General features: G+C 41.1%; 1 protein-coding gene across 3 annotated transcripts; it reads right to left on the bottom strand.

The window, feature by feature from the left end:
- Window positions 1–1050: 1050 nt before the first annotated feature.
- On the bottom strand, window positions 1051–26888 carry ptpdc1a (protein tyrosine phosphatase domain containing 1a). Of its 3 annotated transcripts, none has more exons than XM_029432516.1 (11): window positions 26684–26888; window positions 14155–14250; window positions 13007–13590; window positions 12690–12861; window positions 12308–12388; window positions 11988–12106; window positions 9298–9435; window positions 8150–9210; window positions 5812–5997; window positions 2169–2279; window positions 1051–2087 (listed from the first exon to the last, which is right to left on the bottom strand). In XM_029432516.1, the coding sequence occupies exons 3-11, from the start codon at window positions 13062–13064 to the stop codon at window positions 1974–1976; spliced, it is 2040 nt and encodes a 679-aa protein (XP_029288376.1). In that variant the 5' UTR covers window positions 13065–13590; window positions 14155–14250; window positions 26684–26888; the 3' UTR covers window positions 1051–1973. The 3 variants fall into 3 exon arrangements, with proteins under 3 accessions (XP_029288376.1, XP_029288377.1, XP_029288375.1); XM_029432517.1 differs by having other exon boundaries at window positions 13482–13590; XM_029432515.1 differs by lacking the exon at window positions 13007–13590.
- Between the last annotated feature and the right edge of the window lie 240 nt (window positions 26889–27128).

Below are 27128 nucleotides of genomic sequence, written 5' to 3'. Positions count from 1 at the left end.
GCTTGACAATTTTCCCTCTTTTGGCCTGTTTGGTCGTGTTCCCTCTATGGATCACCGTGGTTTTCCTCAGCCTCAAGTTGTATTGTTCCTGGATTTTCTTTCTGTCCCCGACTTGAGCAGATTGCCTGATCACTATGTTCTGCCTCTCCTTCTGCATGACCCTTTAAAATAAGTTTAAACAATGATTTATTAACTGATCGAGACACTAAAGTAAGTTTCATGACATCCAAACGTCATGTTCAAAATGCAAACTGGTGACATGTATGGTGTACGTGTGTTCACTGTCATGTGTGTTAAACAAATGCATTACTCTCTGGAACTTCGGGCTATGTATTTTCATTAATGATTTATTTAGCTAGTACTGTGGCCTATTACAGGAATTTAATCCAAAATTTGCTCATTTACTCCTAGACCTGAACTAACCTCCATCACACTGTTGCCTCCAAAATCCCTTCTCTGCTGCTGCTTCCCTGTGGCAGAGCTGCCACCTTTCCTTAGGACTCTTCTTATATCCATCTGATCAATGAACATTGGCAGATTATGATAGTTAGAATAGCTATTCACCCTTTCCTGCTTACAATTGTTTTCCATAGTGAACAAACGTTAGCTGTTCTGTAGCTAGCCAGTTACTATTGACTACTGACAGTACACCAACAAACATAGAAGACCTAATTTTACTACACTTTTCCCTTTCCTAGAGTTATTAAAAGTTAAGGAGCTAACACATATTAATAACTTCCTACAATTTCACAGTGCATCTTCCAAAATGTCAACCTCTCGTCTCCAGCATGACTCGTCAGAAGTTACAGATATCTATCATGATATCAAAGCTGTGCTACACCTGTACAGTCTATGCTAGGACCCTTTTCCCCAGGGTCCTAACGCCCTTGATTTACTCAGAGCCATTTCTCCCCTCCCCCCGGCTCTTAGTGCCCGCTAGATTACATTGTAAGCATGAGCAGGGTTTGAACGTTACACTCCTGTGACACCACAAGGAGGCAGCCTTTCCTTCTCTCAGATTTGTAATAGAAAAGATTCACACACACTTCATCGACTTGCAGTAAGTTGTGTTTAATTCTGTAAGAAGTAGACTGTTGTAACAATGAAAAAATAGTGTTTGTTGAAAATCCCCCACAGTACAACGTCTCATGTCATATTATTATTATTACAATTATTATCATCACTGTTCCACATTCAGAACGTGTGAGCAGATACATTATAGTGTATCCATACTGTGTATGAGACATTTGAGGTGACTCTCTCAACATCTACACACACACACACAGAGGCGAGGCGATGTTACACACAGCAGCATGAGGCAGAGGCCATTTGAGTTGAGGCAGGCAGCATTTTTGCTAAATGCAACAATGGAGGCAGATTGATGTTTGACACATGCATATACACCACAGGGACATGTTTTCAGTGCACAGTATTAAGGACATAACATTGATTGGAAACGCAAATGCACTGTGGCCTGTCGAACTTGCATTGCCATAACAATAGCCACAGTTTGCATTTGACTCTAAGAAAACACTTTACATTCTACATGAACATAAGGTTATAGTTATTAAACTAATGGCTGCATTTCAAATAAGAACTGAATAAATAAGACACAATGTAAAAACATATTTTGGTTTGAATAAGAAATAAGCCTGCTGAGTTACACATTTAAATAAAATACATTAACATCATGAGAACGTTTTTCACTCATTTCCCTACCACTAACAGTTCCACAATAAAAGCAACATATAGTCCCTCACAAATATTACAGTAAACAAACCAATGCTTTCAAATTAAGAACATTGGCACTTTAACAGAGAGAATGGCAGTGCTTAGAGTCTATTAAGCTTTAAAAAAAAAATGAAATGCTAGAGCTTCAAATTACATTGTCTTCATATACCTTGAAAGACTAAAGATTGGCAGAGCAGTCTTAAAAAACAATAATGCCCAACAATGTTGGTGTTGAGGCTGGATCAAGAGTGATCATTCTCCTCCACAGCTTTGTCACACAGCTCATGAAGAATGGGAATCAGGATTGCTTTAAGTGTTGTGTATAAAGACTTGTCCTTCTCTGAGGCAGGGTCAATCTGGAGAGAAAAGAACAAACTAATTCCTGCATGCAAAACACATCTTCATATATTCAATATATGCCGTATGTTAACACCGACCTTAGTAAACACTTTTATCGTTTGGTTGAGAAAACTTGTCTCCATTTGTTCAGGCATTGGCAGGAGATGAGCAGCACAGTCGAGGATACACAGCAAGGTGAGTCTGTGGCCCTGGCAGTGGGAGGACAAGGATGTACGATACTATCAGATTACATGGCATTTTTCTTTGTCCGACAGTCAGTCACACATTCAGTCAGAGTCAGTCAGACAGACAGAGTCAGTCAGACATTGTCAGACAGACAGACAGAGAGTCAGTCGGAAAGACAAGACAGTTAGTCAGACAGACAGAGTCAGACAGTCAGTCAGAGAGTCAGTCAGTCACACATTCAGTCAGAGTCAGTCAGACAGACAGTCAGTCATTGTCAGTCAGACAGACAGACAGAGAGTCAATCGGAAAGACAAGACAGTCAGTCAGACAGACACATTCAGTCAGAGTCAGTCAGACAGACAGTCAGTCATTGTCAGTCAGACAGACAGACAGAGAGTCAGTCAGACAGACAGAGAGAGTCAGTCAGACAGAGAGTCAGTCAGTCAGACAGAGAGTCAGTCAGTCAGACAGAGAGAGTCAGTCAGACAGAGAGTCAGTCAGACAGAGAGTCAGTCAGTCAGACAGAGAGAGTTAGTCAGACAGAGAGTCAGTCAGACAGAGAGAGTCAGTCAGACAGAGAGTCAGTCAGTCAGACAGAGAGAGTCAGTCAGACAGAGAGTCAGTCAGACAGAGAGTCAGTCAGTCAGACAGAGAGAGTCAGTCAGACAGAGAGTCAGTCAGACAGAGAGAGTCAGTCAGACAGAGAGTCAGTCAGACAGAGAGTCAGTCAGACAGACAGAGAGAGTCAGTCAGACAGAGAGTCAGTCAGTCAGACAGAGAGAGTCAGTCAGACAGAGAGTCAGTCAGACAGAGAGAGTCAGTCAGACAGAGAGTCAGTCAGACAGACAGAGAGAGTCAGTCAGACAGAGAGAGACAGTCAGACAGACAGAGAGAGACAGTCAGACAGACAGAGAGAGTCAGTCAGACAGAGAGTCAGTCAGACAGACAGAGAGAGTCAGTCAGTCAGACAGAGAGAGTCAGTCAGACAGAGAGAGTCAGTCAGACAGAGAGTCAGTCAGACAGACAGAGAGAGTCAGTCAGACAGAGAGTCAGTCAGTCAGACAGAGAGAGTCAGTCAGACAGAGAGTCAGTCAGTCAGACAGAGAGAGTCAGTCAGACAGAGAGTCAGTCAGACAGACAGAGAGAGACAGTCAGACAGACAGAGAGAGTCAGTCAGACAGAGAGAGACAGTCAGACAGACAGAGAGAGTCAGTCAGACAGACAGAGAGAGACAGTCAGACAGACAGAGAGAGTCAGTCAGACAGAGAGAGTCAGTCAGACAGAGAGTCAGTCAGACAGACAGAGAGAGACAGTCAGACAGACAGAGAGAGTCAGTCAGACAGAGAGAGTCAGTCAGACAGACAGAGTCAGTCAGACAGAGAGAGTCAGTCAGACAGAGAGAGTCAGTCAGACAGAGAGTCAGTCAGTCAGACAGAGAGAGTCAGTCAGACAGAGAGAGAGTCAGTCAGTCAGACAGAGAGTCAGTCAGACAGAGAGAGAGAGTCAGTCAGACAGAGAGTCAGTCAGTCAGACAGACAGAGTCAGTCAGTCAGACAGAGTCAGTCAGTCAGACCGAGAGTCAATCAGTCAGTCAGACAGAGAGTCAGTCAGACAGTCAGTCAGTCAGATAATCAGTGAGTCATACAGTCAGTCAGTTCATTAGAGCAGACTGCTGAGAGTCTAAATATCTCTGCTATCTTATAATCTTCAGGTGGAGCTCAGATATCTGTGTGTTACTGTGTCACTGGGGGCTGTACGTTCTGTGTATCGTTATGTTTTGATATGTATGTTGCTTGGGTCCGGGCGGCAGAGACGAGGGAATGACTTGTGTTTTTGTTTTCTCCTTCACGCCCCAAAGTACTGCTTCCCCGAAGGGGGTCATGCGGCGTGCAGCAGCTCCAACGGCTCGGATACAGCCGGAGAATATTCCAGCACCGGTAGTAACAGCGGGCTGATGGAGCGCTGGGTCTAACCTGTGTAACGGCAGCAACAGTAAGTTTGACGAGTCGGCTAAATCAATGCAAACTTCTGACTGCTAACAGAAAATCTGTCCGTCTCCCATCTATCTCGTTTTCTCCTTTCTGCCACTTTGAAATAAACCAAAACAAATTATAAAAACCTGCAGGGATCATGGATGTAATGTTGACCCTAAGTCTGCTGAGTCAGGCAGCTGTACTGATTCTCTCTGTACTGAGGCAGACTGCAGCTACACTGACTCACTATCACCTCTAGAGGAACAAGTGGTATTACAGGCTGGACGAAGTGCAGCTAGCTGTTAGCATGCTAACGTCAGTAGATATCTCTGCAACACAACACAGAGACGTCTTTGACATAACGTCATCACTGTTACCTCTTCACACTCTGTTCATAATGTTAGTTCATTGTTTTAATGTTTTAGGTTTATATTCTGGCATATCTTACACATTGAACATTTAAGTGTAAGACAGTTGTATAAATGACATGGTTGAGATGATTACAGAGAACTAAATGTTTTCCCTGCACTGGCTCAAAGTTGGTCAAAATGTTTCCAAGCCTTACTGCCTATTTGTCTAAACTGTATAGCAGTTGTGTGTTTTGAGTAGGAATGTCACGAGAACAGATAGCCTACTTCGGTACCAAGTCGATGCCAAAATTCTGAAAATGTGACGTGTTTGTGGGTACCAGGGGCCTCGAGACTAATGGCGACCCGTCAACGTGTGAAAATCCGAAAGGTAATTAGAAATGTTTTAATGTCAATAGACACAAGACTGGCCGTGCGTCCTGGACCCCAGGTTTCCTCCTCGGCTCACTCTCTCCCTAACAGCTGTTTGCTGTCGGCACAGCCACCACTCTCTCTTTCGCTCCACACACAGCTAGTTGACGTTAGCTGTTAGCTGCTAGCAGCCATTATCAGAAGTGATGATGACTTGTATTAAGGTGGGTTCAAGTTCCATTCAGTTCAAATGGAAACTGGCCGAAGTATAACATTAAAAGGTGGTGGGTTCAAATGTAATCCTGTAAAATGTTCCAGTTGTTTGAAGGAAATGATTTCACAGCAATATAAAATAGTTATTATAGAGGGAATCAGGACCTGTAATGTAATAACAAAGTGCAAATGGGATTTTTTGTTTTGTTTTTTATATAGTATCGAATCCGTATTGAGAATTGTGGAATTTCACCGACTACTAAATTTCTGGTATTGTGTGATCCCTAGTTTTGAGTATCTTGTGCAAATATACTAGAAAAATGACTGAATTCAGTTTGATTAAAAATGGATAGTGTTGATGGATATTACTAGCTGTGAAATTAATATGAAAAAATGTCTTCAAACACATTTGTATACACTTTTCAAACTTTATTAATTTGACAGTTGTGTTCCAAACTGAAATTCTCATTGATTCAGACTTTGTATAATTTTCTGTATTTGTATTCATGAGAATGCTGTTGGAGGCTTTAAAACATCCACAATGATTAGAATAAGTTTGACACTGTGTAACACTGTGTTAATCAGCAGTCTGAAAGCGTGACAGTCTGTCATCACTGTGTGATGCTGTGGAAGATATTCAAGCCAGCTACCTTTTCCAGCGAGTCGAGGGCGTTCTGTGGATTTACATTGTTCTCCCTCAGGGCTTTTACATCCTCGGCGCTGATGACTGGATCCTTAAGCTGCTCCAGCCATGACCACATGAGACTGGAGAGGACCCAAGGATCTCGCTCCATACACAGCCTCTCCCACGCTCCCTCTCTGGAGTTCAGCTCTGTCTGCACAACACAACACAGAGCAGGACTGAGGTGAAGGGTCACTAGGCAAATCAGGGATAACAATGGACTACAATGTGCTGAAGTTATGCTTCGGTCTGAAACATTAGCACAGTCAATAAAGGTTATAGGAGCTCTGAATGTATGTTGTATAGTGTAAACTGTGTCATACACATTGAACTGTGGATAAAAAAACGTTTCTAATTCTGAATAACTGAAGTGCCACATGGCTCACAGTGACAGAGTAAGATTTGGAGGAAGTCACACTGTCTCCTATGATCAAGGCTTCCACAATTATAGCTTGGCATGTGTAGTCACCATTATTTGTACACATCTAAAGTATGGTGGAGATGATGATTACAGTTCCACAAGTGGATAACAATTGGATTGCATTTTCCACTTGGTATGACTATTTCTATCCTTACCATCTGACATGGTAAGCATCTATAAAGCTTTATCACACAAGAAACCAGGTAATACAGCAAACCTGACAATAACACATCCTTGCATTGTATTAGAAACCTGGTGTGCAACAGGAAAACAGCTGTGACTTAATAAAAATATGAATTAGAATTAATGATATAATATGTATATATTTTGTGTTTGGTCTGACAGCGCAGTGAGAAATAGTCGTTATTTGAAATAAAGAATGACTTTTCACATGATTCAGACTTAAGATGGAACTATTTTAATTTTAAATTAAAGAAGAATTGTGTAATGCTTTCATCTCGCCACCCTGCAGTCCCAGCAATACTTTCTGTGTTGGGATGCAGTAGATATCCTATGAAACCTGACATGGTGGCACACCAGATGACATGCCATGCAGAGGCAGACAGTCTCATCAATTTCTCAACATTTAGTTTAGTATATTTGATATGGACATCACAGAATCATTAGAATTATAACCTACATTTATGCACAATGACTAAATAAACTGTGTTAAGTGTTTGCAGCGAAACGCTAATTTGCAAAACCTGTCCACAGGAGGCTTTTATAAAAGAAAAAGTTCAAAAAGAAAACACACACAAACACAGATACACACACACACACACACACACAGATATATACATAGATACACACACACAAACACAGATACACACACAAACACATACATATACATAAATAGATATACACACAAATACACACATACATAGATACAAACAGATACACACAGATACATAGATACACACACACACACACACACACACACACACACACAAATAGAAACACACACAGATACACACACAGTTACCGTTGTCTAAGGGGTATTCGGTGTGAGAACAATGTTGTTTCTCTTTTAGCCATGCTTTAATAACTCTATTAAAAACATGTCAACTATGGAACTGCCTACCAACGAAATTAAAAGGTCAACACTGACCTTTTAATTCAGTTGGTAGGCAGCTCCATAGTTTTGCTCCTTTAACAGAGAATTCTGATTGTCCAAACTGATGTAATGCAATGTGACAGTCTGTGTGTTGATTTTACTGCCATGCTGGTGTCTTGTAACACATTCAATAAACAGGGAAGGAGGCGCATGACCATGAAGGCATTTCCTTTAAAAAATCAACTTTAAGTTTAAATAGCTTATGAAGATATGAACATATTGTGTTTTTCCAAGATGTGACAATAGTGCCGCCATATTTCTTATTGTCTGGTTATACAGTGATATGATGGCTTTTATAGAGGCTTGTGATCAGGTAGTGATGATTTATTGACATTAAATGAATAGTTCAACATTTCAGGACATAAGCTTATTTGTTTTCTTTCCAGAGAGTTAGATGAGTAGATCGATAACACTCTTCTGTTTGTCTGTTATATAATATGAAGCAAAAACCAGCATCACGCAGCATTAGTTTAGCTTAGTTTAAAGACTGGCAACAGGGGAAACAGCTAGCCTGGGCCTGAAATAATCCCCTTATCAGCACATCTAAAAGATCACGACATCATCGTGTGTTTAATCCGTAAATAAAAGATTTTGTGGTTTTACAGGAGGATCATGTTTCGGCTTGTATCTTGGCCTGCTGCAGTGGCTTCCTGGAGCTAGCAGGTATGTGAGCACATTACAATGGTCATGAGACTGGTCCAGACTAGTGTCTAATGACTAATGTACAGCCCAGGAGTATTGTTGTATTGTATATTTTATGGGCTACACTACCTGCCACATTGAGACCTTGGAGGTGAAGTCCTTATCTGTCAGGTCCATGGCCAGAGCGTTGGCCACCAGCAGGCATCTGCTCTCTGGGGAGAGCTCAGACTGGAGGCTGATGTCTGCTCCACCCGCTGACACATCCCTCTCACTACTGTTTGATAAGGCCGGCAGTGGGACGTTACACTGAGATTTTCTTCCCTGCTTGGACAGATCTAAAGACAAACTCTGATGTCCCTTATGTAGTTGCCTCTTTACTAAAGGGGATCCAGTGTCTTGCTTATATTCTGTATTGGGGCCCTGAATGATGCTGCTGATGTCCTGAAGAGAGAAGTCATACAATCTAGGAGGGACTGTAAGGCTGCTGTCAGACGAGGAATGTTTGATCAGGCATGTGATTGGTTTGTTGCTCTTCAGATTTCCTAACTGGTGCTGCCGTGGTCCAAGTTTGTCAAGGACAGAATCGCTGTAACTGAGGCTCCTGTTGTTGGACAGGGAGGCCTGCAGAGGGCTTTCTACGCTCTGCTGCCTCCACAGAGGGTACAGCTCATTATCACTGGCTAGAGGTTGATCATGATGAGGTCTGGAGTGCAGACCAGGTGCACTGAGAGGATGAGATGAACAAGGTTGAACAGGAATCCCCTTCCCTCTCATCTCCTTCCCAAGCTGCTGAAGGGCCTGCTGGGACACCGTCTTCTCCACCTCAGCTGTGAGGTCAGGGATCTCTAGCCACTCCTCTTCCACCACAACCTGTCTGTTGGCTGCGATGTCCATGAGGAGTCTGCAAACCAGATGGATGATCTTTGGCACATTCTTCATTTGTCGAGCCTCGTAGCCGTGCAGCAGGTGGCGCTGCCGGGTAAGGTACTGGTACAAGGTGACGGCACTGGCTCTGGGTTCTGCGCAGGAGAAAATGCTTCGGAGAGGAACTAGGAACTGGGCGAACTCCCTGACGCACAGCAGCTGGCCTCTGGTCTGGATGGAGTTGGGTCTCTTGGCTCGCACAAACAGGATGGCTTGATCAGCGCTCATCCGGGATGTGAAAACCAAGTAACAAGCCAATAACACACCTACATGATGAAAATAATTACAAAACTGATATTTTACAAGGATAAATGAGGATTTAGGTCATATTCCAAATTGCCAGTGTTACAAACCTGTTCTTCCAAGACCGGCATGGCAGTGGACAGCCATTTTCCCCTCTTGGACAGCAAATGACATGACTTTCACCATGTCAAGGATCGTAGTCAGAGATGCCACACCATAATCCTTCCACCCAAAGTTGTAGTAATAAACTGAAATACACAAAGCCAGAAGAATTCAGAGCTGATCAATATCTTCCTAAGCCCTTTACAGTCATGAGAGTGCATAACTTTACATTAAATGAGTACTCCTCCAATGTAGCAGTTATTTATTATTCTTTATAATTTCAACGTTCTAACCCACGCTGACTTCCACGCAATGTTAACGAGGCGTGTCAACCAAGACAGCCCCTCTACACCCAAAGCTTTCAGCATTTCTGGACGGATTTCATCAACCCTTAGGGCCTTGCCACTGTGGAGTTGTTTGACTACCTCAGTGACCTCCACCAGGGAGGTTGACGATGGTCCCCATTCAGCTTCCAGCTCTGCCTCTACCATAGTTGGATTCAAGAGTTCCTCAAAGTGCTCTTTTCACCGACCGATAACCTTCTCCGTCGAAGTCAGCAGGGTCCCACCCTTGCTGTACACAGCTTGGATGGATCCCCACTTCCCCTTCCTGAGGTGCCGGACGGTTTTCCAGAAGCATCTTGGTGCCGACCGAAAGTCCTTCTCCATAGCTTCTCCCACACCCACTGCTTTGCCTCTGCTATGGCTGTCTATATTATATATTATATATATAATATAATATATATATATATAATAATATAATATATAATATATCTATATATTATATACATAATATATAATATATAATATATCTATATATTATATAGCATAATATATATATATAATATATCTATATATTATATATAGCTATATATTATATAGCTATATATAATATATAGCTATAATACATATATATTATATATATATATATATATATAGCTATAGCTATATATCTATATATTATATATAGCTATATATTATATAGCTATATATAATATATAGCTATAATACATATATATATATATATATATATATATATATATAGCTATAGCTATATATATATATATTATATATAGCTATAGCTATATATATATTATATATAGATATATATATATATATATATAATATATTATATAATATATATATATTATAGCTATATATTATATTTAGCTATATATTATATATAGCTATATATATATATAGCGATATATATATACAGCTATATATATATAGCTATATATATAGCTATATAGATATATATATAATATTTATATTAATATAATAATAATATATAATAATATATACTGAATATTAAATCCTCTTTAATGTACTCATGAACCGTGTTGCATATTCTCATGGGACACATCATTGACACATCTATATATATGTATATATATATATATATATATATATTTATAAAACGGACATGTCAAATCAAGCAATCTAGTTGGTTCTTAGCCGTGATATAATAAGCGTATATCACAGGTAGAATTGTAGTTACTTTTCACAACAAGTCAGTATCCCTCCACGTCTGAGAAAAAGCTACAACCGTTACAGCTGCTAAATTACGTCCATTAAGAAACAAACTTACAAAGTTTTACTATGGTTGCTTTTATTATAAATAATATCAGCGTGAAATGACAATAATCAAACACGTACTATACAGGCTGAAACACAGACGTGTTTACAGTTCAATCTGGTCCCGGGTTCCGGTCACGCATGCGCCAATACAAGGGACCGTCCATTTATGCAATCCGTATAGTACAATGTTCTCTACTCTGGAGGAGTGGATTGATCAGTGCCTATCTCCAGGGAAAAAAGTCCCTAAAAGACGACATGCAGAGCTACGTGAAGAGCAGGTAGACCAAATGGAAAAAAAACGAAACGAACAGAACACTGCGATAGCTGTTAGCGCGCTAGCTGTTAGCACGCTAGCTGTTAGCACTATGTTTTGTGCAGACGGCAACGGAGGGACTATTTTATTTTGAACATCATTATTTAATAATAAAAACTATTTAAATTGGAGTGTGTATTTTTCTTTCATATTGCCCCACTTGGTAACCGTTTTATAAAAGCAATAGCTCACTTCAGACCGTGGTATATTCTCATTATATCACAGTTAAGGGGGTTGTCGACCCTCCACTTCGTGTCGGCCGAACCACGCCCCTTAACTGTGATATAATGAGCATATACCACGGCCTGTCACGAGCTATTGCTTAAATATATATATATATATATATATATATATATAGCTATAGATATAGCTATAGATATATATATATATATATATATATATATGAGAATATGCAACACGGTTCATGAGTACACTAAAGAGGATTTAATATTCAGGGTACACTTTATAGACACTGACTGTAACAATTGTATTTAAGCGTCTTTGAGTTTCTAGAAAAGCGCTATATAAATGTAATGTATTATTATTATTATTATTATTATTATTATTATTATTAATTGTAATTTTCTTTAATCATCTAATTACGTTGATGTAAAAGTGTTTTTTTTTGTTTATATCCAATCATTCACATCCATTTGTAAAACATTTCCTGATTAGTTCATGTTTATTACCTCACATCACCTACCTTTTCTGTAAGTTGAACAACAATTTAATATATTTATTGGTTTGTGTCCTGTGTTTCTAGAGTCTACAGTATATACTGGTGAGGGTGGATATAGAGACTCACTGCCTGCCTCCATGAAGGTTTCAGGTCGATAAGTGAAACCGCTTTCCTGCTCCAGTGGGTTGCCACAGCTGGCATGTTCTCCGGGCCGTTGCAGGTTAATGACAGTCTTCAATCCACACCTGAGCACAGCAACAGGTCTGTGTCAGTGTACAGAGAAACCCACGCAGTGGACTACCACAAGACAACACAACACAGACTGTACAGCACAAAGACAACAACCACCCTCCATTTCACTGACAATACAAATGTTAATAAAGAATCATATCAATCAAATACACAAATCTTAGATTTAAACGAGTGAAAGAAGGATACTACTGTACCTTTGAAACTGTTCAATTATATTATATTTCTCTATGATTTCAGTGGAAGGCCTTGCCATAGCTAGCACGTTGTCGGTAATCCTGTAAGTGGAAAAAAAATACAAGTTAGGGGGAGTTGTGTGAATTAGGACTTGTAAACAACTTTAAATAGCTCAAGATATCCAAAGACTCTCTTAAGAGAAAGCGATATCCAAAGACCATGCAAACATACTGATGAAAGATTCAATTTAAAAAACAGATCACAGTGCAAAACTAAACCCAGAACAAATGGATTGGCTTTTCATGCAACTATGGATGTGGACACACTGAACAGGCACATCACTGAGAAGTATGTGAAAACTGAGGGCTGTATGAAAGGCAGTGGTGACACTGGCCAACGTACCAGGACGAGTAGAGTCCTTTGACGGCTTGCTCCTCGTCACTCCAGCGAGAGGGGTTCTCATATTTACAGGCTTTCCCGCCACAGGCCATGGAGCACTGCATGTGACCGGGGATGACATGTCTCAGGGTCTCCCCCATCTTAGTGTACTTTGCTGTAGGGACCCTAGCATTGGCTGGTGAAACAAAAAAAACAAAAAAGAAACATAAGAACAATTTGGAAATACTCATCAGACCTTAGTGCATGCTTTCCTTGCAGCTAAAATCATAATCATCAAAGCCCTGAATGCAAAACGCTAGTTATTTCTTCAGTGTGGTTACATCTCCTGGTCTTGCTTTCAGTGGGAGGCTGAGGCTGGTTCACGCTGATGGCCACCATGACTCTGTGAAAGGAGGAGAGGGTCTCCAGGGCAGAGCTGAGTCAGTGCTGCAGGACCTTCAGTAGGATGTCCGAGGCAGAGTGCTTGTAGTTGTGCCTCCTCACGCTGCCATCATCTCCCCGGCTAAGGAGTGCCGTCCTGGGTGCAGCTGCTTCTTACAGTGTGGTCCGTGCTGCTGTCTGCACTGCCAGCATCTGTATACTAACAAAAGCTTGTGGCTCAACATGGTGAATCACCACACAACAATCACCAGAGGCAAATGCAACCTATCAGTTCATTAGTAGCATTTGAAGTATCACCATGACAACCATCTTCAAAGTCGTCAGTGGGGAGGTAGATAGGGACGAATGTTGCACACACAGACACACACCACACAGATCTGAAGCAAGTGGCTTGTAAATGAAAGAGGAAAATACCCTATATCTGGTGGTGTAGGGCAGGGGTCCCCAACCAGCGGGCCGCGGACCAGTACCGGGCTGTGGATCATTTGGTACCGGGCCGCACAGTAAGAATAAAACTCCAACACTACCAACAAAAAGAAAGCTGCTTTTAAAAGAAAATACCAAGAGTCCTACTTAAAGTATGGGTTCATGGCATCAGGTGATTTACACACTCCAAGCCCGTTCTGTATAATATGTGGCGACCGGCTCGCCATCAAAGCCCTGAAACCTTCAAAACGGCCTGCTACATGAAGACCAAGCACCCTGCATTAAAAGACAAGCCTTGGGCATTTTTGGAAAGAAAAAAACTAACATAACATACTTTAGCAATAATCCTTGTCAGATAATATATTTGATTTTCCTTTCATCAAGTATTAAGTATACTACTTATATCCATCTGTCCAGCTACATAAATAACATATATTCTCATAAGAAATTAATCACTTTAGTTAGTTTCACCTGAAAGACTTGTCTCAATGCTGCTGATTGCCACCCTGCCTCTTGTCTGACTTCTAATTAATTTCTTCAACATTTCAACATCTTCACTGAATCAAACCATTTCAAGTGTACAGTCCTGTGTCGTTGCTTTGCAAAATAAAAGATCAAGCAGCTTGTCTTGTGTTGTTTTTGTGTTGCAGAGCTCTCCTACCTGTCTCCATCTCTGTGCTGATCTCTCCGCTGTAAGCTCCACTCGTGGAGTGAGGCAGGTCACTCAGTATGCTGACACCAGCTGCCATGGCAGGGGCTGAAATGTGTGAATAAACATTGCGTGTCAAAGGCAGATGAAAAAAATAGAAAAGAAAAACAGCTAAGCAAGCAGCAGCTTTGGTTGAGGTGAAAATGCGAGCAGTAACAAGGTGCACACACAAATGAGGAGCGTGAGCACCGTTGCCTGGCAAGATAACCCAAGGGAGAGAGGGAAACATGCAAAGTGAGCCACCATGTCAGCAGCTCATGTGTCAATGTGACCACTGCACCTCTGGGAGCAGGTGGACAGGGCCTGGGGACGACAGTGGCAGCTCCAAGGTGCTGAGTTACATCCATACCGTCTCCAGCAGCACCAACACAGGCAGCCAGAGAGGCTTCAAGATGAGCATCATCACACTCGGCTTCAACTCGATTTCAACAGATTGAGTAACCAGAATACTTTAAACTGCATATGAGGGGTTAGGTAAATTACTTCTAGTTCATTGGGCTTTTGCCACACTTAACAATTATTCAAGTGAACATATCCACCTGCTATTGTGCAGCTTCAGGGCAATACTTCTTGACACATCCGATTTATGTAGCCTGATATCAGAGTTTTGACACACAGAACTCTTGTGTGTCAATTTAACTCCAGGGAGCAACCATTTCTCACGTTACATCCAAAGCTCTAATGGGCCTCATCACTTGTGCTAACTGGTGTTGCAGGAGTGAAACTCTGCACCTTTACAGCTCCTCACTGCAGTCCATTAAAAAATTGAGCAAGGTCGCTGTACTTCACTGGCTCACTTTTTGATGGGCAAAGGATTCCTTGACCTTTGCTTTTTCCTTCCTCTTTGATAAAGTCAATAAGGATGGCTTCATCAAAGAGTATATGAGGTAAGTTTACTATAAAGTTGATAGCAATTAAACAACTTAGCAAAAAGCTGAAAGGACTTTTACATCCCTCTTCATGTTGTCTATACAACTTATTTCTGTCATACTTTTGGAAGCCAAAATAATTCAAGAGAAGTCAGTGGCCCCGCCACCCATTTTTGGGAACTCTAAGTCACAGTTTCACCTTGACTTGAAAGAAGAATCAAGATGAAAATATAAAACATCTGTCACGGGAGGTGTATGGACCCAAATGCAAAACAAAGGAAACCAGAAATGGTGAACACGGCGGTTTATTCACCAGAAATCGACAGGTACAGGAAATCACAGGAAACCAATTCAGGAATCAAAAAACAGAGGATCGGAACCAGGCGGAGTCTCGAGAAGCCGCACAAAGCGATGCTCATGGACAACTGCAACAGAGCAATAACAGTCTCCAAATCCCGTCGTAACAGGAACTCACTCAGACACAGGTAAACCGAAGTCAGAGACATGGAAGCCAAGCTTGAGGTCAGGGACAGAAGGCTGGTGAGTATTCTGGGGACTCGACGAGGCGGGTAGGTCGGAGACAGGCAGGGTCGGTAACAGGAAATCAGTTCGGGGGTAATCGCTGGAGAGTCTATATATATGTATATATATATATATATATATATATATATATATATATATATATATATATATATATATATATATGTATATGTATATATATGTATATGTATATATATATATATATATATATATATATATATATACATATATATATATATATATACATATATATATATATACATATACATATATATATATATATACATATACATATACATATATATGTATATATACATATACATATACATCATCCATCTACCGTCTACCGCTTATCCGGGATCGGGTCGCGGGGGCAGCAGCTCCAGTAAGGAACCCCAATCTTCCCTTCTCCGGGCCACATCCTCCAGCTCCGACCGGGGGATCCTGAGGCGTTCCCAGGCCAGTGAGGAGGCTGAGCTTCTCACCCTATCTCTAAGGGAGACGCCAGCCACCCGTCTGAGAAAACCCATTTCGGCCGCTTGTACCCGTGATCTCGTTCTTTGTATACGTATATATATATATATATATATATATATATATATATACATATATATATATACATACATATATATATATACATATACATATATATATATATATATATATGTATATATATATATATATATATATATATATATATATATATATATATATATATATATATATATATATATACATATATATACATATACATATATATACATACACACATATATATATATATATATATATATATATATATAGAAAAACTATAGTCAGGATGGTGGTATGACCGTTGGACATAGGCAGACAAAGTCCTGAGAGATGTGGGACCAGGGTCGATGGGAGATTGGTGAGACGGCTTGTGCTGATTACAAATGGGACAGGCGTTGACGAACCCACGAGTGTTTTCATTCAGGGTGGCCCACCAGAATCTCCATGGCAGGACTTCTTTAGTACGTTAGATCCCTGGGTGGCAGGTGAGCCGGGAACTGTGGGACAATGAAGGACGTCAGACCTTAGTTTCAGGGGAACGAACAGCCAGTCCGGCGGGCAGGAACTAGGACTGGGCTGGTGCTTCAAGGCGGCCTTGACCCTCTCCTCCACGTCCCAAGTGAGAGAGGCTGGATAAGCGGTGGAGTCCTCCCTTCCCACAAACAGACAAGACAGGGCATCATGCTTTACATTGTGGGAGCCAGGCCGGTAGGACAGAGAACAATTTAACCTGGTGAAGAATAAAGACCACCTGGCCTGTCGGGAGCTCTTGACTGATTGGATGTACTCCAAGTTCTTATGGTTGGTCCAAACCAGAAAAGGCAGCTTGGTCCCCTCGAGCCAGTGACGTAATTCTTCTAGCACCAGCTTAACGTCCAACCATTCCCGGTTCCCAATGTCATAATTTCTCTCTGTCGGGGAAAGTCTTAGAGAAAAAGGCACAGGGGTGGAGTTTCTGGTCGTCAGCCGCTCTCTGTGACAAGATGCCCCCTACCCCTACGTCGGAGGCATCCACCTCCACTATGGACTGTCTATCTGCGTCCGAAACTCGCAGGATGGGAGCAGAGGTGAACCAGGACCTGAGGTTCTGGAAAGCCCCCTCAGCCGAGGGAGACCACTGAAACAACACTTTGGAAGAGGTGAGGGCCGTGAGTGGGGCAGCCACTGTGCCGTAGCCGCAGATGAACTTTCTGTAAACGTTTGCAAACCCCAAGAATTGCTGTAACTGCGTGAGTCAGGAACCGGCCAGGAGGTGACCGTGGACACTTTGGCAGGGTCCATTTGCATGCTTCCCTGTCACACAATGTAACATAGAAATGAGACAGAGGAGGTATGGAATTCCCATTCTTGACAAACAAAGAGTTTTCAAGCAGGCGTTGAAGGACCGCCAGGACAAGTTCCCCCTTGGTACGGGAGAAGATCAAGCTATTTTCCAGCTATACAAACACCTGCTTGTTCAAACATGTCTCTTAGATGGTCATTTACCAGCGCCTGGAATACCGCTGGGGCATTGGTGAGGCCTAACGGCATCACCAGGTATTCATAATGTCCAGAAGATGTGTTAAAAGCCGTCTTCCACTCGTCTCCCTCCCAAATCCGAACCAAGTGGTAGGCATTGCGTAGGTCCAACTTAGTAAAGATGGTAGCCACCTGCAATGACTCAAAAGCGGAGGAGATAAGGGGAAGAGGATATTGGTTCTTTACCGTGATGTTGTTGAGACCAATCAATACACGGTCTCAGAGTCTTGTCTTTTTTGTCCACAAAGAAAAATAGGGAATATAGGCATCCACGAGGAGGGGACATGCCGGGGTGTAGATCGTAGGGACAGTGTGGAGGCAAAGATGTGGCCCGGGCCTGGCTGAATACCTCCTGGAAGTCATGGTATTCACCCGACACCCCAGATAAATCCGGAGCAGGACTGGAGCGGACTGGCTGCTACGGATCGACGGCTTGCTTAAGGCATACCTTGTGCCAGGCAGGGCTCCACCCCAGATTGGCCCCTGTCGCACAGTCGATGTTGGGGTTGTGGCGGTAGAGCCAGCGGTAGCCCAAAATTAATGGAAGATGAGGAGACCGCAGGATGTAAAGCTGGATGGTCTTGTCGTGGTTGCCGGAGGGTAGCATCCGAACAGGCGTGGTCTGGTGAGTGACTGGCAGGAACAGGCACCAGCAGGGGAACCCGGTCAATCCCCAGTTGCAAGGCGAACAGGGTAGAACAGTTTGTAATGAATGGGTTGCAGCCCTCAGAATCTCCGGCGTAGCGCTCCGGTGTCCCCACCCGAGGCTCGGGTGCTGTTCCCGGAGCCGAAGGAGGGCCAGGACTAGGTGCCGGCATCAGAGCTACCTGTAGCTGCTGAATCTGGGCAGCTAATGTAGCCATCGCTTGCTCCTTGTTAACGGCCACTGCCGGATCTCGTTAGCCACCGAGGCTAACATCGCCTCATGTTGCTGGACGGAGTTCTCCACCTGTTCCATCCGGTTCTGAGGTGATGCTGTGCGCCCTGGGTCCATGACTGGCCAGGTTGTATTGTCAAGGAAGGTGCATGGACCCTAATGCAACACACAGGAAACCAGAAATGGTGAACACAGAGGTTTATTCACCAGAATCGGTAGGTACAGGAAATCACAGGAAAAGCCGGTTGCTCACACAAAGCGATGCTCACGGACAACTGCAACAGAGCAATAACAGTCTCCGAAACCAGTCGGAACGGGAACTCACTCAGACACAGGTAAACTGAAGTTGGAGACGTGGAAGCCAAGCTCAAGGTCAGGGACAGAAGGCTGGTGAGTATTGCAGGGACTCAACAAGGCGGGTAGGTCGGAGACAGGCAGGGTCCGTAACAGGAAACCAGTCTGGCATTATGTTTATTGTAAATTATACAATAAATGAATACTAGGTAAGTAATCCGCATACACTTTTTCTTCATTATGAGTGTTTGACACCAATACATATTTTTTTATCAAAGGTTCATATCAAATTACAAATCTAAAAATGTCACGATAGTTCATATTCACCCCAAAGCCATCCATATATTATCATTGTCCATACTGATCTTTGAATTTGAATTCATCTAACACATTACATCTCACCATTAAGCATTAACCATTTAGCAGCTTTTGGAGGCAGAAATGTTGATATGTGTGGAATAACAATGATCATTTTTATATTTTTTTAACAATAAATTATTTCATTAATGTAACACAACATATTATTTAGGTTACTAGTAGATCTGACTATAATTACATTAGATTACTCGATTAAATTAACATTTTGATTAGATTTACTCTTATGGAATAAGAATATAAGATACTTTACTCATCCCCTTGGGTAAATGATGCTATGATATGATACTATTTTATCAATCTGCAATTCCAGTGGTGTGAAACGGACTTCTAAAGCAACTTCAAAGTAAAATATTCTACTGTATTTAAATGTATTAAAGATTTATATCTATATAAATATATATCTATATCTATATTCAGTATTCACACATCAATCAGTGTGAAAGTGAACCAACACGTCATTCAAAAGTGATATTATATTTATTAACAACATAAGTCACATACTGTATTATCAGCCAAGTGAAAACACCTGTGTTAACTGTTGGGCTTTTAACCTGCCATATAATCTTTGAGATATTGACTGACTGACCAAACCACCTGAAAAAAGTATTTTTGTACAGAAACTAGGAGTAAGACAGTGGTTCCTAGTATTTAAGGGACCATATCTGAATTATTTGCCTGGGTTAGTGTTTTATCTGCCAATGACCAATTCTCTGTTAAAAGGTGGCACATAGTTATTGAAAAGCATTTTTTACAGCTTCAGGGACAGGTCACATGTATGTCACTATGCCACCCCTGTGAAAGGTTTCAGTAGTCTATGAATAATTGCTGGTGTAAAGTTAGAGCCTGTCTTTTTCCATCCACAACTGTTTTTGGTCTTCTTTTACACTGTAATCCACACTTCTTGATACAAACTAATATGGCACCAAAACCTAGTATGACACAGTCGGAAAGAAGTCTATCTAATCCGTCTGTCCTGCTGGAGACTGACACCACTTGGCATTGGTTATAGGAAGCTCTTGATAACAAGCTGGTGAATGAGAAGGTGTTATTCATGTAATGTATATAATGTAATGGCTGACGAGATGGTGCTCCTCACACCATGCTAAATTTAAATATGTCTAAACTAGTGATCCTCATCAGACAACAGGCAAACCATCAGAATACACAGGCTTCACAATACTAAAGCCTGGCTATCTGTCACAGTGGCGTGACATTACATGTTACAGTCATTACGTCATTGTGACAATTTTCTAATTTTGCATTGGTGCCAGACTTTGATGCCAGTTCTATTAAAGTTAATGGGGCGGGCATGACGAGTCCCACTAAAATCCATCATATCTGTTTTGTTTCACCTTTGACTGGATAAAACTTCAACAAAAATATAAAACACATTACGCTAACTGATGTTTTTTATTTAAATGTGCGCGTTTGTTTTCCTTGTTATTTGTCTCCAAACAGATCATGGCTCTGTGCAGCAGCTGCATATAGCGGCTCAACATCATGATACATGACCAAAGTATTATTGCTGACCAGACTGCAATTACAACTAGATCAATATATTAATGGCTCTGACAGGCCATAGCAGTTAGGTAAGCATCCTTAACTAGGACTTGACTGTATGCTACAATGCCTCGCAGTTTGATTTACATTCCCGCTAGTCATCTAGCCGATATTATTGGCAAGCATACACATAAGTCATGATAACGATTAAGTTAAGCTCCCTGTCTGTTTGTTCTATTTCATCCTTACTGACCGCCAGAGGCAGTGCTTAACACTGAATATCTTCCGTCTCGCGCATGTGGAGGTCAAGTATTTATATCAACAAAGTCACGTGTGACCTTGGATGACACCGTTCATGTATAAGTTCCGGTGTCATCGACGAGATAGGTCCTATTTCATCTTCTCTGTAAACGCAGGCTATTACTCGCAGAGCATTAGCTTGAGCTACATAAAATATTATTAATTACTCAAATTACTTTCTTGTAGCCTTACGATCGCATTGGTCGGAGTTGCGGGGTACTCGTGCTTTTCATGTTCCTATTGTGCCTCATCACAGGCATTCTCCCTCTCCCCACGGTTGACCAGGTACGTTATGGCAGCCCTCTTGAACTCCTCTCAGAGCCTAACCTTCATTGGTGTTGCTCTGGACACAGTCACTATGAGGGCTCTCCCTTAGGCTTATTGTCACTGTGCCCCCTGCAGAGATGGCTAAACAGCCTCCACTTGGACATCAATTGCCACAGACACAAGAAGATCAGGGTGTCACATTGCTTGACCAGCTTACGGGCAATGTATCTACCAGGAGAGCGGACTTCCTCTCCCGTCACAAACCTCCACCAGGGGAGTGGCGGCTTCATCAAGAGGTGGTGCACAGCGTCTGGGGGCTCTTTGGTAGGGCAGAGGTAGATCTTTTTGCCTCAAAGATGTCGACCCACTGTCCCCTATGGTTCTCCTTGATGGATCTCACACTTGGCCAGACAGTCTTCTCTACGCCTTTCCACCCCTTCCTCTGATTTTACCGACACATTTCAGAGTGCTTCGACAGAGCCACAGGCTTCTTCTGGTGGCCCCCTTTTGACCAGCCAGGACTTGATTCTCCCTGCTGCACAACGACACAGAGGGGAGCCAGAGGCTGGTATCCTTCTTCATAAAAGGGAGCTCTGAGGTTACGCACCCTGAGCGCCCCAAGGGCTCCTACATGAGACCTTCCCCTGGTTTTGGACGCCCTATTCTTGCCTCCCTTTGAATCCTTGGAACAGGAAGAGCTGCGATAGCTGTCGGTCAAAACTGCTTTTCTCCTTGCCATCACTTCGGCAAAGCGTTCCTCCCTAAGGTGCTGGCACGCTCACATCTGAATCGGCCTATCCAGTTGGCCAACGAGGAAGAAAGGTTAAAACTCTTGTGCCCGGTGCGAGCTTATATCGAGGCTACCGCATGCACACGACAGTCTGAACAACTCTTCATTTGCTATGGTGGTCCTAGGAAGGGCTCAAAGCAGCACCTGTCCCATTGGATCGTATACGTAATTTCCCATGCATCCTGTTCAAAAGTATTAAATAGAACGAAGGTTACGGATGTAACTATGGTTCTATGACTACTCGATGACCGGGAGAGTTCTTAGTCACTCGGAATCTCGTGATCCCGTGAAAAGATTCTGTAGGACTGATCTCGTCGATGACATCGGAACTTATATATGACCGGGGTCATCCGAGGTCACACACGACTTTGTTTGTATAAATACTCAATCTACACATGCGCTAGACCAGGGGTGGGGAACCTTTTTCCTATCAAGGGCCATTTTTTTTTTTTACAACATCCTTCGAGGGCCGTACTAATTATTGAACTCATAACCTCTGCAAATTTATTTTAAGACGCAGCCCATTCATTTCACTTTTCTTTTATGCTGTGCAAAAAAGCAACTTTTTTATCCATGTATCTTTCTGTTTTATCAGAAATCAACAATCCTTTATTAGTCCCACAACGGGGAAATGTATCTTGTCACAGCAAAAGAACATATGAAGTAAAAAGGCAGTAAACTATAATTAAATAGAATAAAAAATAATATAAGTACCAGGTGGTTGATAGAAAATAAAGTGAATATTGCACATGGCAGTGATAATTGCACAAATTATAAAAAGTGAGTATTGTAAATGGCAGTGATAATTGCACAGCAGTGGTGGAATAGTCTGTTCTTGGTGTGGTGGTCTACCTCTCTATCTCTCCATGTTTGTATGTTACGCTCTGGAGAGAGCTGCTTGTTGGACCAAACTCCGTCGAAGAGCGTTAACTTTATCCAAACGCACTCGTCCTTTCAGCTCGTGCAGTTCGACATGTTTCGTGCAGTAATGACGCTCAAGATTATTTTTCATCACCGCAAGTACGTCCACACAAACTAGACACACCTAGACCTTTTACTTCCACAAAGAAATAATCGTTTGTCCATTTGTCCAAGTGCGACATTCCGCGTCCAGCTTTCTCTGTTTTACACTCTCCATGCTGCATTCGCTGATGCAAAATTGAAGTTTTTTGACATGACGTGACCACGTGATGACACGTTCCACTCGTGTTGTGTTCAAGGACCCTGACCGTGGACAGGAAAAACAGTCAGTCGGTCGTCTAGTTTTTTTTGCTAGAAGATATTCATTGTTAAGTCAGTCTTAATTGCTGTGAGCAAACAACCTCTGAAAAGTCACGCCATCATCCAGAGATGAGAAAGTAAACAATTAATTATCATCGGACGGAGGGAGTTATAAAACAAATGTTTGAACGTGACTAATCATTCATAGAACTGAACTTTCGTTTTGCACCTTCACAAGGATTATTTTTTTAGTAACCTAATGTTGAGAGTTTTATCTCTTCATACCGTCCTTCGGTAGGACGTCGCAACACAGATATGGCTGTAGCGCCACCTCCTGACAATTATAGGAAACATTATCGAGAGAACTAGATAACGTTAGACTCCTAAATATTAGGAGCAAGTGAGAGTAGAAGAACAGTGAGTAAGGAAAAGTCCACTAGTCGATAGGCTAATTTATGAAGTGTGAAATGCCATAGGCTTAAGCTAAAGTACATTTGTGCATGAAGTCTTGAGTGAAATTGTTTCAGTCGGGGATTTTCCTCTGAACTAGTAAAGAGACACAAATGTGCTTTCCCAGGTTAATGTACACCTCTACCCCAGTCTTCTATCAAAAGTCCCAACTCTAATAAGGTTGAGCAAATAATTTAAAAAGACAGCCAAGATTGCTACTGTGCAAGAAAAAATGAAAGGGCTGGAAATTCGGTGAAAACTAACAGAAGACTGTGTGACCAATCTGCCCTACAGGAGAGACAGTCTCACAGAGACACTGTACACAGGGTTGGGCGCACCTTCAGGTACAAGGTATGCAGGGCTACTCTCTACGCTCATGAAAATTAAAATAATCTTCGGATGGCCCAGGAGCTAACCTACTCGGAGAGAAGGTGCAGAAACTGACTTTGACCCCTTGTCAAGCAAGTGCACACCGAGGAAAAGAAGACCAGATGGCATTATTGACGTGTGAGATTTACTGCATAGTATAATATTAACTGATTCATTAGGTGATTCAACTAATTTTGGTTTATTATGTAACCTACGTTTTAGGCGGTTACCTCTTATTTTCATGCCTACATTTTTGATTAAACCATATGTTCACTTCACTGGTTTAAAAATAGAGAGATCCTCTATACTCAGATTTTTGTACTTGAGAATATGTAACGTTAATTTCTCTGAGAATTTCTATATCAGTTTTATAAGTGTATAGTTAACTTTAACAGACATCCAGTTCAGATCATTGCTATATATATTTTTTTTTCCCTGTTTTAGTTCCCTAAAAATAATATCTCTTAATGTCCGAGGTATCCGTGACAGTACTAAAAGAAAACACATTTTTATGTTCTGTAGACGAATAAAATTGATATTTTAACAGGAGACTCGGACTACAGTTTTGGAAAACACTATGAGGTGTCCAGTGTTAATTTTGTCATGACTCTCATCACTCAGCAGGTGTCGCCATCCTCCTTAAAAAGTTTAAAAGAGATATTGTCATTCACTTCAGATGAGGGCAGATAGGTAATTCTGGTTTTCAAATTAGATAACACTTTGTTAATAGTTTGTCATTTATATAGTCATAATAACACAACTCAGGCAAAGATATTGTTTACGCAACTTCGTAAGAAGCACTTAGAAACAAATATAAGGAAGCACACATGATGTTCCATAAGATCTTATGGAGAGAGTTCCTGCAAGAATAGTCCAGTTTACAAAATTCAAAAGCACTGCATTTATCTGTGAGCACCTTTGTTATTGATGTCTTTTTAAATTCTAATATGAAAGAGTTGACTTAGAGCAAAGCCAATAGATCTTTACAATCCCGGATCGATTTATAGTTTATATGTCCCTCTTGTCTAAAATTTCCTTCAGAATTCTATGATAATTACGCTACACTAAAAATAGTCATTTACATGGTAGTTGGACATTAAACAATAACATATTTAATGAAAACTACAGCAGAAAGTGTATTTAGGGAACAAAAAGGGAATGTTTCAATTTCAAGATTAAGGAATGAGCAATGAGACGTAGCAAAGAAATACAATAAATAATATAGCTAAATAGTAATATATATAAAACCAGTTCACATAATTGTGTGCACTTTTTATACAAATGGCATTGATATCATAAGCAAAGGTTGCACCAATATAAGGAAATTACATCTGAAAATATTACACGAAATATATCCAACAAACCTGTATATCAATTATTTCAGATGTTGAACAAATGTACTGTCCAATACTAAACAAGAAAGTATAATGTATTTGTTTTATGGTTGCCCTATTGTACAAAACAGCACATGTAATTAATAGTGAAGATACAATGTTACACTTATTTTGAATGTGCTGATAGGCATTCATGCTTTATTGTTAACTTTTTTTAATCTTATTATTTTATTATTAGTTTTGTCAACCCAATCTTTTAAGTAATTTTTCAATTGAAATTGAATGTTATTTTAATTCTTTAAAATGTGTAACAAATAAGAAATCCCTTTATTAATTTCAGTAACTAACATTTAGTCAAAGATGTTTGTTTAAAGAATTATGTCTAATTTATTCTATAAATCTTTTTAAAATTATTATCATAATTGTCACCTCAAACAAATGTTTGATATGTTTAATGGTATATGTAATTATGACATTGTCACTACATTATCAATGTTTCAAAGTTCGAATTAAATAAAAACCCACAGTAAATATGGTGCATTATAATGTCTTCTCTGAGTAGCAGGAAAAGCACAGGTGTATTTAATGACATGAATCATGGTTACAGCTCCAGGGCCTGCTGCTGGTCATGCTGGCTCCCTGAAGGGGCTCACTTGGAAGCGCCATCATTAGTGCTTTTCTTATGACAAAGGTCTAATATAGAAGCAAATGTAGACTATTTACAGAACGTGGACTACATATTTTGAAGTAAGACGATGATGAAGGAGGACACAAGAGCAATAGGCTATGTATCTTTAACAATAATATTGGAGCTATTTAAAAGCACGAATGGCCTTCTTTATAGTGTCACTCCATAACATGTATCCTGTCCTCTGACTACAGGTGTGTAGCATTGAGAGAAGAGTGTACAGTAGGTGAAGCAGAGAGCTAACTACGTGTTGCCACTTGAGTCAGCAAACCAGCATCTTCTGTCCGTCTGTCCTAACGTCAGCTCATATGTTAATTAGCTAAACATTCAAGATCACTGACATTGAGTTAGTTGCACTGTAAGTTTAAAAGTAACAACGTTTCTTCTGGCACAGAAAATGAACGTTAAGTTAACTTGTTGAGTGTTGTGTAACGTTAGTGTCCGCCCGGTGCTGATGCTGCAAGCCGAAGACTTAACGCTAACGTTAGCTACTTATCTTACTGTACTGTCTGAACTGAAGCTAACGTAGTAGATGGAGAAGGCCTAACTTACCGTTTTCCTTTCGTCTGAGTCCGGGGCTGTCTTTCTAATATCGGACATAGTCGATTCATCTCTCTGAGTCCATTCTTGTTTTATTGCTGGCACGTAGAAAACTGTGATTTTCATCCAGCCACATATTTTGTTCCGCTAAGTGCAGCTAGCTTACTAGCTAATTTAGCAACCTGGCATGTTGTCACGGTCCAGTAACGTCACGTGACCACAGTTTCATTTCAGTGAAGAAAGCAGGGGAAGAGGGGAAGATGTTCATAAGTGGAAGACATATTGACTGTTCGGAGGTAACTAGTACTCATAGTATAAACTCAGCTCATCAATGCTCTTAAAGCTATGTTTGTCTTTTTTCAAGTAGGCTGTTTTACAGAAGTGCAAATTGGCCCCATATTGATTTGGTTAATTACCGTTAGGTGATAAGCCAACATTTTATTTTGTATCTTCAAGT

Source organism: Cottoperca gobio, chromosome 5 (assembly GCF_900634415.1).
Source record: "Cottoperca gobio chromosome 5, fCotGob3.1, whole genome shotgun sequence".
Lineage (NCBI taxonomy): Eukaryota > Metazoa > Chordata > Actinopteri > Perciformes > Bovichtidae > Cottoperca > Cottoperca gobio.
This window is presented reverse-complemented; position numbering and strand designations above follow the sequence as displayed.

What these genes read in the sequence shown, in the direction of transcription:
- ptpdc1a (XM_029432515.1), bottom strand. Translation starts at nt 14,242, where the DNA reads ATGGCAGCTGGTGTCAGCATACTGAGTGACCTGCCTCACTCCACGAGT. An exon ending in CAGCACAGAGATGGAGACAG is followed by an intron (nt 12,862 to 14,154) that starts GTAGGAGAGCTC and finishes TTGTTTCACCAG; the next exon opens with CCAATGCTAGGGTCCCTACA. An exon ending in CCAAGGTCTCAATGTGGCAG is followed by an intron (nt 5,998 to 8,149) that starts GTAGTGTAGCCC and finishes TGTGTTGTGCAG; the next exon opens with ACAGAGCTGAACTCCAGAGA.